This window comes from Salvelinus namaycush, chromosome 12, assembly GCF_016432855.1.
Source record: "Salvelinus namaycush isolate Seneca chromosome 12, SaNama_1.0, whole genome shotgun sequence".
Lineage (NCBI taxonomy): Eukaryota > Metazoa > Chordata > Actinopteri > Salmoniformes > Salmonidae > Salvelinus > Salvelinus namaycush.
Genome location: NC_052318.1, coordinates 631356 through 644236, shown reverse-complemented (window position 1 = coordinate 644236; position 12881 = coordinate 631356). Strand labels below are relative to the sequence as shown.

The window sequence follows — 12881 nt, the reverse complement described above, 5'->3', positions numbered from 1 at the left end:
AACAGAGGTTATTGTGGTGTTATATATGAGATAATCTGGTAGAGTAACAGTTGGTTATTGTGTTGTTGTTTGGTGTTATATATGATATACTCTGGTAGAGTAACGAGAGGTTATTGTGGTGTTGGTGTTATATATGATATATCTGGTAGAGGAACAGAGAGGTTATTGTGGGTGTTGGTGTTTATATATGATATAATCTGGTAGAGTACCAGAGGAGGTTATTGTGGTGTTAGGTGTCTATATATGATGATAATCTGGGTAGGAGTAACCGAGGTTATTGTGGTGTGTATAATATGATACTAATCTGGTAGAGTAACAGAGAGGTATTTGTGTGTTGGTGTTATATATGATATAATCTGGTAGAGTACAGAAAGGTTATTGTGGTGTTGGTGTTATATATGATATAATCTGGTAGAGTAACAGAGGTTATTGTGGTTGTGGTGTTATATGATATAATCTGGTAGAGTAACAGGAGAGGATTATGTGGTGTTGGTGTTATATATGATATAAGTCTGGTAGAGTAAACAGAGAGTTATTGTGGTGTTGGTGTTATATATGATATAATCTGGTAGAGATATACAGAGTAAAGGTTATTGTGGTGTTGGTGTTTATATACTGATATTAATCTGGTAGAGTAAACAGAGGTTATGGATTCGTGGTCCCTGTCGTGTCTATATATGATATTAATCTGGTCAGAGTACAGAGAGGGTTATTGTGGGTGTGGTGTTATAGTATGATATAAATCTGGTAGAGTACCAGAGGTTATTGTGGTGTTGGTGTTATATGATATAAATCTGGTAGAGTAACAGAGGTTATTGTGGTGTTGGTGTTATATATGATATAATCTGGTAGAGTAACAGAGGTTATTGTGGTGTTGGTGTTATATATGATATAATCTGGTAGAGTAACAGAGAGGTTATTGTGGTGTTTGTGTTATATATGATATAATCTGGTAGAGTAACAGAGAGGTTATTGTGGTGTTGGTGTTATATATGATATAATCTGGTAGAGTAACAGAGGTTATTGTGGTGTTGGTGTTATATATGATATAATCTGGTAGAGTAACAGAGAGGTTATTGTGGTGTTGGTGTTATATATGATATAATCTGGTAGAGTAACAGAGGTTATTGTGGTGTTGGTGTTATATATGATATAATCTGGTAGAGTAACAGAGAGGTTATTGTGGTGTTGGTGTTATATATGATATAATCTGGTAGAGTAACAGAGGTTATTGTGGTGTTATATATGATATAATCTGGTAGAGTAACAGAGGTTATTGTGGTGTTGGTGTTATATATGATATAATCTGGTAGAGTAACAGAGAGGTTATTGTGGTGTTGGTGTTATATATGATATAATCTGGTAGAGTAACAGAGAGGTTATTGTGGTGTTGGTGTTATATATGATATAATCTGGTAGAGTAACAGAGAGGTTATTGTGGTGTTGGTGTTATATATGATATAATCTGGTAGAGTAACAGAGAGGTTATTGTGGTGTTGGTGTTATATATGGATATAATCTGGTAGAGTAACAGAGAGGTTATTGTGGTGTTGGTGTTATATATTATATAATCTGGTAGAGTAACAGAGAGGTTATTGTGGTGTTGGTGTTATATATGATATAATCTGGTAGAGTAACAGAGAGGTTATTGTGGTGTTGGTGTTATATATGATATAATCTGGTAGAGTAACAGAGAGGTTATTGTGGTGTTGGTGTTATATATGATATAATCTGGTAGAGTAACAGAGAAGGTTATTGTGGTGTTGGTGTTATATATGATATAATCTGGTAGAGTAACAGAAGGTTATTGTGGTGTTGATGTTATATATGATATAATCTGGTAGAGTAACAGAGGTTATTGTGGTGTTGGTGTTATATATGATATAATCTGGTAGAGTAACAGAGAGGTTATTGTGGTGTTGGGGTTATATATGATGTAATCTGGTAGAGTAACAGAGGTTATTGTGGTGTTGGTGTTATATATGATATAATCTGGTAGAGTAACAGAGAGGTTATTGTGGTGTTGGTGTTATATATGATATAATCTGGTAGAGTAACAGAGGTTATTGTGGTGTTGGTGTTATATATGATATAATCTGGTAGAGTAACAGAGAGGTTATTGTGGTGTTGGTGTTATATATGATATAATCTGGTAGAGTAACAGAGGTTATTGTGGTGTTGGTGTTATATATGATATAATCTGGTAGAGTAACAGAGGTTATTGTGGTGTTGGTGTTATATATGATATAATCTGGTAGAGTAACAGAGAGGTTATTGTGTTGTTGGTGTTATATATGATATAATCTGGTAGAGTAACAAGAGGTTATTGTGGTGTTGGTGTTATATATGATATAATCTGGTAGAGTAACAGAGAGGTTATTGTGGTGTTGGTGTTATATATGATATAATCTGGTAGAGTAACAGAGGTTATTGTGGTGTTGGTGTTATATATGATATAATCTGGTAGAGTAACAGAGAGGTTATTGTGGTGTTGGTGTTATATATGATATAATCTGGTAGAGTAACAGAGAGGTTATTGTGGTGTTGGTGTTATATATGATATAATCTGGTAGAGTAACAGAGAGGTTATTGTGGTGTTGGTGTTATATATGATATAATCTGGTAGAGTAACAGAGAGGTTATTGTGGTGTTGGTGTTATATATGATATAATCTGGTAGAGTAACAGAGAGGTTATTGTGGTGTTGGTGTTATATATGATATAATCTGGTAGAGTAACAGAGGTTATTGTGGTGTTGGTGTTATATATGATATAATCTGGTAGAGTAACAGAGAGGTTATTGTGGTGTTGGTGTTATATATGATATAATCTGGTAGAGTAACAGAGGTTATTGTGGTGTTGGTGTTATATATGATATAATCTGGTAGATTAACAGAGAGGTTATTGTGGTGTTGGTGTTATATATGATATAATCTGGTAGAGTAACAGAGAGGTTATTGTGGTGTTGGTGTTATATATGATATAATCTGGTAGAGTAACAGAGAGGTTATTGTGGTGTTGGTGTTATATATGATATAATCTGGTAGAGTAACAGAGAGGTTATTGTGGTGTTGGTGTTATATATGATATAATCTGGTAGAGTAACAGAGAGGTTATTGTGGTGTTGGTGTTATATATTATATAATCTGGTAGAGTAACAGAGAGGTTATTGTGGTGTTGGTGTTATATATGATATAATCTGGTAGAGTAACAGAGGTTATTGTGGTGTTGGTGTTATATATGATATAATCTGGTAGAGTAACAGAGAGGTTATTGTGGTGTTGGTGTTATATATGATATAATCTGGTAGAGTAACAGAGGTTATTGTGGTGTTGGTGTTATATATGATATAATCTGGTAGAGTAACAGAGGTTATTGTGGTGTTGGTGTTATATATGATATAATCTGGTAGAGTAACAGAGGTTATTGTGGTGTTGGTGTTATATATGATATAATCTGGTAGAGTAACAGAGAGGTTATTGTGGTGTTGGTGTTATATATGATATAATCTGGTAGAGTAACAGAGAGGTTATTGTGGTGTTGGTGTTATATATGGTATAATCTGGTAGAGTAACAGAGAGGTTATTGTGGTGTTGGTGTTATATATTATATAATCTGGTAGAGTAACAGAGAGGTTATTGTGGTGTTGGTGTTATATATGATATAATCTGGTAGAGTAACAGAGGTTATTGTGGTGTTGGTGTTATATATGATATAATCTGGTAGAGTAACAGAGAGGTTATTGTGGTGTTGGTGTTATATATGATATAATCTGGTAGAGTAACAGAAAGGTTATTGTGGTGTTGATGTTATATATGATATAATCTGGTAGAGTAACAGAGGTTATTGTGGTGTTGGTGTTATATATGATATAATCTGGTAGAGTAACAGAGAGGTTATTGTGGTGTTGGGGTTATATATGATGTAATCTGGTAGAGTAACAGAGGTTATTGTGGTGTTGGTGTTATATATGATATAATCTGGTAGAGTAACAGAGAGGTTATTGTGGTGTTGGTGTTATATATGATATAATCTGGTAGAGTAACAGAGGTTATTGTGGTGTTGGTGTTATATATGATATAATCTGGTAGAGTAACAGAGAGGTTATTGTGGTGTTGGTGTTATATATGATATAATCTGGTAGAGTAACAGAGGTTATTGTGGTGTTGGTGTTATATATGATATAATCTGGTAGAGTAACAGAGGTTATTGTGGTGTTGGTGTTATATATGATATAATCTGGTAGAGTAACAGAGAGGTTATTGTGTTGTTGGTGTTATATATGATATAATCTGGTAGAGTAACAAAGGTTATTGTGGTGTTGGTGTTATATATGATATAATCTGGTAGAGTAACAGAGAGGTTATTGTGGTGTTGGTGTTATATATGATATAATCTGGTAGAGTAACAGAGGTTATTGTGGTGTTGGTGTTATATATGATATAATCTGGTAGAGTAACAGAGAGGTTATTGTGGTGTTGGTGTTATATATGATATAATCTGGTAGAGTAACAGAGAGGTTATTGTGGTGTTGGTGTTATATATGATATAATCTGGTAGAGTAACAGAGAGGTTATTGTGGTGTTGGTGTTATATATGGTATAATCTGGTAGAGTAACAGAGAGGTTATTGTGGTGTTGGTGTTATATATTATATAATCTGGTAGAGTAACAGAGAGGTTATTGTGGTGTTGGTGTTATATATGATATAATCTGGTAGAGTAACAGAGGTTATTGTGGTGTTGGTGTTATATATGATATAATCTGGTAGAGTAACAGAGAGGTTATTGTGGTGTTGGTGTTATATATGATATAATCTGGTAGAGTAACAGAGGTTATTGTGGTGTTGGTGTTATATATGATATAATCTGGTAGATTAACAGAGAGGTTATTGTGGTGTTGGTGTTATATATGATATAATCTGGTAGAGTAACAGAGAGGTTATTGTGGTGTTGGTGTTATATATGATATAATCTGGTAGAGTAACAGAGAGGTTATTGTGGTGTTGGTGTTATATATGATATAATCTGGTAGAGTAACAGAGAGGTTATTGTGGTGTTGGTGTTATATATGGTATAATCTGGTAGAGTAACAGAGAGGTTATTGTGGTGTTGGTGTTATATATTATATAATCTGGTAGAGTAACAGAGAGGTTATTGTGGTGTTGGTGTTATATATGATATAATCTGGTAGAGTAACAGAGGTTATTGTGGTGTTGGTGTTATATATGATATAATCTGGTAGAGTAACAGAGAGGTTATTGTGGTGTTGGTGTTATATATGATATAATCTGGTAGAGTAACAGAAAGGTTATTGTGGTGTTGATGTTATATATGATATAATCTGGTAGAGTAACAGAGGTTATTGTGATGTTGGTGTTATATATGATATAATCTGGTAGAGTAACAGAGAGGTTATTGTGGTGTTGGTGTTATATATGATATAATCTGGTAGAGTAACAGAGGTTATTGTGGTGTTGGTGTTATATATGATATAATCTGGTAGAGTAACAGAGGTTATTGTGGTGTTGGTGTTATATATGATATAATCTGGTAGAGTAACAGAGGTTATTGTGGTGTTGGGGTTATATATGATGTAATCTGGTAGAGTAACAGAGGTTATTGTGGTGTTGGTGTTATATATGATATAATCTGGTAGAGTAACAGAGAGGTTATTGTGGTGTTGGTGTTATATATGATATAATCTGGTAGAGTAACAGAGGTTATTGTGGTGTTGGTGTTATATATGATATAATCTGGTAGAGTAACAGAGAGGTTATTGTGGTGTTGGTGTTATATATGATATAATCTGGTAGAGTAACAGAGGTTATTGTGGTGTTGGTGTTATATATGATATAATCTGGTAGAGTAACAGAGGTTATTGTGGTGTTGGTGTTATATATGATATAATCTGGTAGAGTAACAGAGAGGTTATTGTGTTGTTGGTGTTATATATGATATAATCTGGTAGAGTAACAAAGGTTATTGTGGTGTTGGTGTTATATATGATATAATCTGGTAGAGTAACAGAGAGGTTATTGTGGTGTTGGTGTTATATATGATATAATCTGGTAGAGTAACAGAGGTTATTGTGGTGTTGGTGTTATATATGATATAATCTGGTAGAGTAACAGAGAGGTTATTGTGGTGTTGGTGTTATATATGATATAATCTGGTAGAGTAACAGAGAGGTTATTGTGGTGTTGGTGTTATATATGATATAATCTGGTAGAGTAACAGAGAGGTTATTGTGGTGTTGGTGTTATATATGGTATAATCTGGTAGAGTAACAGAGAGGTTATTGTGGTGTTGGTGTTATATATTATATAATCTGGTAGAGTAACAGAGAGGTTATTGTGGTGTTGGTGTTATATATGATATAATCTGGTAGAGTAACAGAGGTTATTGTGGTGTTGGTGTTATATATGATATAATCTGGTAGAGTAACAGAGAGGTTATTGTGGTGTTGGTGTTATATATGATATAATCTGGTAGAGTAACAGAGGTTATTGTGGTGTTGGTGTTATATATGATATAATCTGGTAGATTAACAGAGAGGTTATTGTGGTGTTGGTGTTATATATGATATAATCTGGTAGAGTAACAGAGAGGTTATTGTGGTGTTGGTGTCATATATGATATAATCTGGTAGAGTAACAGAGAGGTTATTGTGGTGTTGGTGTTATATATGATATAATCTGGTAGAGTAACATAGGTTATTGTGGTGTTGGTGTTATATATGATATAATCTGGTAGAGTAACAGAGGTTATTGTGGTGTTGGTGTTGGTGTTAATTATGATATAATCTGGTAGAGTAACAGAGAGGTTATTGTGGTGTTGGTGTTATATATGATATAATCTGGTAGAGTAACAGAGGTTATTGTGGTGTTGGTGTTATATATGATATAATCTGGTAGAGTAACAGAGAGGTTATTGTGGTGTTGGTGTTAATTATGATATAATCTGGTAGAGTAACAGAGGTTATTGTGGTGTTGGTGTTATATATGATATAATCTGGTAGAGTAACAGAGGTTATTGTGGTGTTGGTGTTATATATGATATAATCTGGTAGAGTAACAGAGAGGTTATTGTGGTGTTGGTGTTATATATGATATAATCTGGTAGAGTAACAGAGAGGTTATTGTGGTGTTGGTGTTATATATGATATAATCTGGTAGAGTAACAGAGAGGTTATTGTGGTGTTGGTGTTATATATGATATAATCTGGTAGAGTAACAGAGGTTATTGTGGTGTTATATATGATATAATCTGGTAGAGTAACAGAGGTTATTGTGGTGTTGGTGTTATATATGATATAATCTGGTAGAGTAACAGAGAGGTTATTGTGGTGTTGGTGTTATATATGATATAATCTGGTAGAGTAACAGAGGTTATTGTGGTGTTGGTGTTATATATGATATAATCTGGTAGAGTAACAGAGAGGTTATTGTGGTGTTGGTGTTATATATGATATAATCTGGTAGAGTAACAGAGGTTATTGTGGTGTTGGTGTTATATATGATATAATCTGGTAGAGTAACAGAGGTTAATGTGGTGTTGGTGTTATATATGATATAATCTGGTAGAGTAACAGAGAGGTTATTGTGGTGTTGGTGTTATATATGATATAATCTGGTAGAGTAACAGAGGTTATTGTGGTGTTGGTGTTATATATGATATAATCTGGTAGAGTAACAGAGAGGTTATTGTGGTGTTGGTGTTATATATGATATAATCTGGTAGAGTAACAGAGGTTATTGTGGTGTTGGTGTTATATATGATATAATCTGGTAGAGTAACAGAGAGGTTATTGTGGTGTTGGTGTTATATATGATATAATCTGGTAGAGTAACAGAGGTTATTGTGGTGTTGGTGTTATATATGATATAATCTGGTAGAGTAACAGAGGTTATTGTGGTGTTGGTGTCATATATGAGATAATCTGGTGTGAATGTTAATACAGTAAATAATTAGTAGTAAACAACTTTGCCATCATTATGATGTCGTCAATTTTACTTTAGACAGATGGCAATGTTATCATTAGCTATCAAGGTTTGTCAAAAGTACTTAGCAATGCTAAAGTTAGCTAGCTAAAATCCGGTGTCTCCCCTCAGTCTTGGCTATATAGTTAACGCTATACTATGTCTAAAGACAATTTGACGACATCACAATGATGACAAGGTTTTCCTACTAATGATTTGCCTCGTTTAGAAATGTGATTGTTTTTCCAAGCCACTACAATGCCCCCTAATTCTTTATCAACACCAATTGAGAAGGCATTGATTAGAACATTTTGTCTGGAGTCAGTCTTCAAAAGAATGTTGTGACGAAACATGCAGCCCGACTAGATCTCAACTAGCTCTCACAGTCTCACGTCAGAATTAGACGTTCATCCATGTTTCTCAAACGTCAAATTTCAACATTTTTCCAAGAATAACAGTCAGAAGTGTTTAAGGCTAAGTTTAGGCATTAAATCTGCATATAAGGTTGGAGTTCAGTTCAGGCATGAACTCCGATTGGTTGGTTAAGGTAAGAGTTAATGTTAAGGATAGGCTTAAAACAAAAATACCAAAAACAACTTTATATCACTGGACTCAAACTTGCAAACTTTGGAATCAGAGGCAAATGCTTACGCCCATCCGCCATCCCTGTCCACAACACCCTAGCAAAACCGAAAACCTTGAAGGTAACACCGCTCACTGTTGCCCCTAGCGGCCGCTTTCCACGTCATCTTCCGACATCCTTAGACATGGACGAACGTCAAATATTGACTTGTGTCATGGGGGACCTGGCTGCATAAATAGCAATTAGTTAGGTGTGTGTGTGTACCTTTAACAGTTCGTCCTAGGGATATCTGCAGCGGTCCGAAGCTTTCATTGGCTGGCAGGATGTAGGCGATGCGGCTGAAACTGAGCACCACGGCAACCGCATACAGCCCCTCAGATATCAGCTGGGGGTCAGAGGGCAACCAGGAGAGACGAGCTGGGGGTGATTGATTGATTGGTTGGTTGGTTGATTCATTAAATGAATGATTGACTCAAGTCCAAGGTGTGTGTGTGTGTGTGTGTGTGTGTGTGTGTGTGTGTGTGTGTGTGTGTGTGTGTGTGTGTGTGTGTGTATGTGTGTATGTGTGTATGTGTGTATGTGTGTGTGTGTGTGTGTGTGTGTGTGTGTACTCACCCAGTGTGTAGTAGTGTACGTGTGGTGGAAGGGTGATGTTGTCCAGCGTAGAGAGGTGGGTGTAGTGTGTGTGGACGTATAGCTGGGCTGAGTGGGTGTGGTTATAGGCAGAGAAGCGAGAACTGAAGGACGCCAGGAAGATGGCCAACATTCCGAAGTCCAGGAAGTTCCAGGGTTCTAAGAGGTATTCTCCCGCTCCCTGGGACCAGATCTCCTTTACCTCCGCCCAAATCATACCTGAGGGAGGGATAAAGTAGTTCATAGATGCTCCTTTCACCCCAGTTCAGATTATTCCACTGGACTTACTTTACATTTAGTTGTGTTACAGCCTGAATTCAATGTAGATTAAATAGATTACAGTACACCATAATGACAAAGTGAAAACATGTTTTTAGAAATGTTTGCTAATTGATTGAAAATTAAATGAAGAGATTTGTAATTTACGTAAGTATTCACACCCCTGAGTCAATACATGTTAGAATCACCTTTGCCAGTGATTACAGCTGTGAATCTTTCTGGGTAACTCTCTTAGAGCTTTTCACACCTGGATTGTACAATATTTGCAGATATTTCTTTGTAAAATTCTTCAAGCTCTGTCAAGTTGGTTGTTGATCATTACTAGACAGCCATTTTCAAGTCTTGCCATAGATTTTCAAGACGATTTAAGTCAAAACTGTAACTAGGTCACTCAGGAACATTCAATGTCATCTTGGTAAGCAACTCATATATATTTGGCCTTGTTTTAGGTTATTGTCCTGCTGAAAGGTGAATTTGCCTCCCAGTGACTGTTGGAAAGCAGACTGAAACAAGTTTTCCTGTAGGATTTTGCCTGTGCTTAGCTCTATTCTGTTTTTTTTATCCCAAAAAACTCCCTAGTCCTTGCCAATGACAAGCATACCCCTAACATGATGCAGCCACCACCATGCTTGAAAATATGAAAAGTGGTACTCAGTGATGTTGGATTTGCCCCAAACATAACACCTTGTATTCAAGACTAAGTTAATTTCTTTGCCACATGTTTTGCAGTTTTACTTTAGTGCCTTTTTGCAAACAGGATGCATATTTTGGAATAGTTTTATTCTGTACGAGTTTCCTTCTTTTCACTTTGACATTTCAGTTAGTATTGTGTAGTAATGGTAGATTTCCGGTCAGGCGATGTAAGAAGACGTGTTTGAGAAAGGTACCCAATTAAACATTTATTTTAAAGTTTTTACACGCCGCTGTAAGTTTTTATGTTGATGTATCAGTTTGTTATATTCTTTTAATCACTTTTTATGGTACCATGAGCAAGACCAACCCAAAGAGAACTGCTACGACCAACACATCGTCGAAGGCCGAACCAACTACGGAAAATGGAGAGCCCTGCAGAGTCGGAGGCCTTGTCTATGACCACGCTTGTAGCTGAGGTAGCAAAACAAAGAAGTAGCCTAAAAGAGGATATGGCTTGTCTCCTCAGCACTTCGCTTACACCTCTCCAAAACTTCCATTGACGCCTTTTGCGAAACAGTCAACACGTTTGGGCGATGCCTCACTACACTAGCAGGTTTCTCCATTGACAACACCGAGCGGATTTCTGAGCTGTCTCTCATATGGAAACAGCCAACACAGCTCTACTTTCCAAGGTAGATACGCTGGAGAATTATGCCAGAAGGGAAAACATCCGATTGTTGGCGTCATGGAGAGAATTAAGACTGGAGTCAACCCTGTGAAATTTGTCTCCAACATGCTGGTGGAAGTGATGGGTAAAGGTGTCTTGGACAAGCCGCCAGAGCTCGACCGAGTGCACAGATCCCTCTCCCCTAAACCCAAGAGCAACCTAGGTTAATCATAGCCCGCTTTCATTATTACCAAGACAAGGAACGTGCAATGTGCTGGGCAAGGGAGCGTGAACCAAAATTCTGTGGCCAAGATATATGCTTCTACCCGGACCTGGAGTGCCAACCTTGTGAAGAAACGAGCTGAATTCAAGGACATCAAAACCGGTCTCAACAAGAAGGGGATCAAGTTTCAGCTCCTACACCCTCCCCGTCTTCTATGCGCATAGGGTAAAGCTGATCGAGGAAGGCTAGCAGTCGGGCTGGAGGAATATATGGCTGGCTGGCTGGCTAATTTGCTAGCATTTGCTGGCTGACAACGGACTGATTTTCATGACATCCACTTGGATATTACTTTTCACATGAAAGCAATGTTGTTTTATCTTCTCATTCCAGGAGCACAGACTTATTTTTTTTGTTATATTTGACTGAGACTAATGGCAACTAATACATCACACTCAAGCGGGAGCTGGCTGGAGACACTTGACTGTTTACTATCTGGCTAGCTAGCTACATTTACTTTGAGATGTATTTCTACATGGCTCATCTCCAGAAGCACCGAGTGACGTCTTCACTACGTCTATACTTGGCTGAGAAGATTTCAGACAACAGGGACATTCGGCTGACTTGCTAGCATGGCTAGCTACGCACAACAAAAACCGGAGTGCTCAAGCACTGACTGGGCTATTTGAATGTGGCGGTGGATTTAGTTAAGCACTTCTCCTCCATTTCTAGCAGTTAGCTAGCTGAGATATAGCTTGACATATGGACAACTACCTAGCTAGCTACATCTAGAATCGACTGAACATGACCTGTATCCATGTACGTAGCTGGCACTAGTAACACATGTTAAATGTCTAACGTGGGTTTTTTATGTTTAAGGGATACTTAAATCCTCATTTCTACCAGCATGTTAAATGTGCAACCAGAGGGAAAAAAAACTCTAGACCACCTTTACTCCTCACACAGAGACGCGTACCACGCTCTCCCTCGCCCTCCATTTGGCAAATCTGATCAAAACTCTATCCTCCTGATTCCTGCTTACGAGCAAAAACTAAACCAGGGAGTACCAGGGACTCGCTCCAATAAGGAAGTGGTCAGTTTACGCAGATGCTAAGCTACAGGACTGTTATGCTAGCACAGACTGGAATATGTTCTGGGATTCTTCCGATGGCATTGAGGAATACAACACATTAGTCCCTGGCTTCATCAATACGTGTATCGATGGCGTCATCCCCACAGTGACCGTACGTACATACCCCAATCAGAAGCCATGGATTACAGGCAAAATCCGCACTGAGATAAAGGGTAGAGCTGCCGCTTTCAAGGAGCGGGACTCTAACCCAGATGCTTATAAGAAATCCCGCTATGCCCTCCGACGAACCATTAAACAGGCAAAGCGTCAATTCAGGAATAAGATTGAATAGTACTAAACCAGCTCCGACTCTTGTCGGATGTGGCAGGGCATGCAAACTATTATGGACTACAAAGGGAAGCACAGCTACCAGCTGCCCAGTGACACGGGCCTACCAGACGAGCAAAATAACTTCTATGCTTGCTTCGAGGCAGCAACACTGAAACATGCATGAGAGCATGTTCCGGATGCCTGTGTGATCACGCTCTCCGTAGCCGTTGTGAGTAAGACCTTTAAACAGGTCAACATTCACAAGGCCACAGGACCAGACGGATTAACAGGACTTGTAGTCCGAGCATGCGCTGACCAACTGGCAAGTGTCTTCACTGACATTTTCAACCTGTCCCTGACCAAGTCTGTAATACCAACATATTTCAAGCAGACCACCATAGTCCCTGTGCCCAAGAACACTAAGGTAACCTGCCTAAATGACTACCGACCCGTAGCACTCACGTCTGAGGTCATGAAGTGCTTTG

At 37.6% G+C, this 12881-nt stretch overlaps 1 protein-coding gene across 1 annotated transcript in view; it reads right to left on the bottom strand.

Moving 5' to 3' along the window:
• Positions 1-12881, bottom strand: part of LOC120056726 (short transient receptor potential channel 6-like) — an 82785-nt gene that overhangs the window by 21992 nt on the left and 47912 nt on the right. Inside the window, exons 10-11 of the mRNA XM_039004931.1 lie at positions 9178-9414; positions 8827-8979 (exon numbers count right to left, since the gene is read on the bottom strand). Of these exons, the coding sequence (XP_038860859.1) occupies positions 8827-8979; positions 9178-9414 (390 nt within the window). The remainder of the gene's footprint in view (positions 1-8826; positions 8980-9177; positions 9415-12881) is intronic.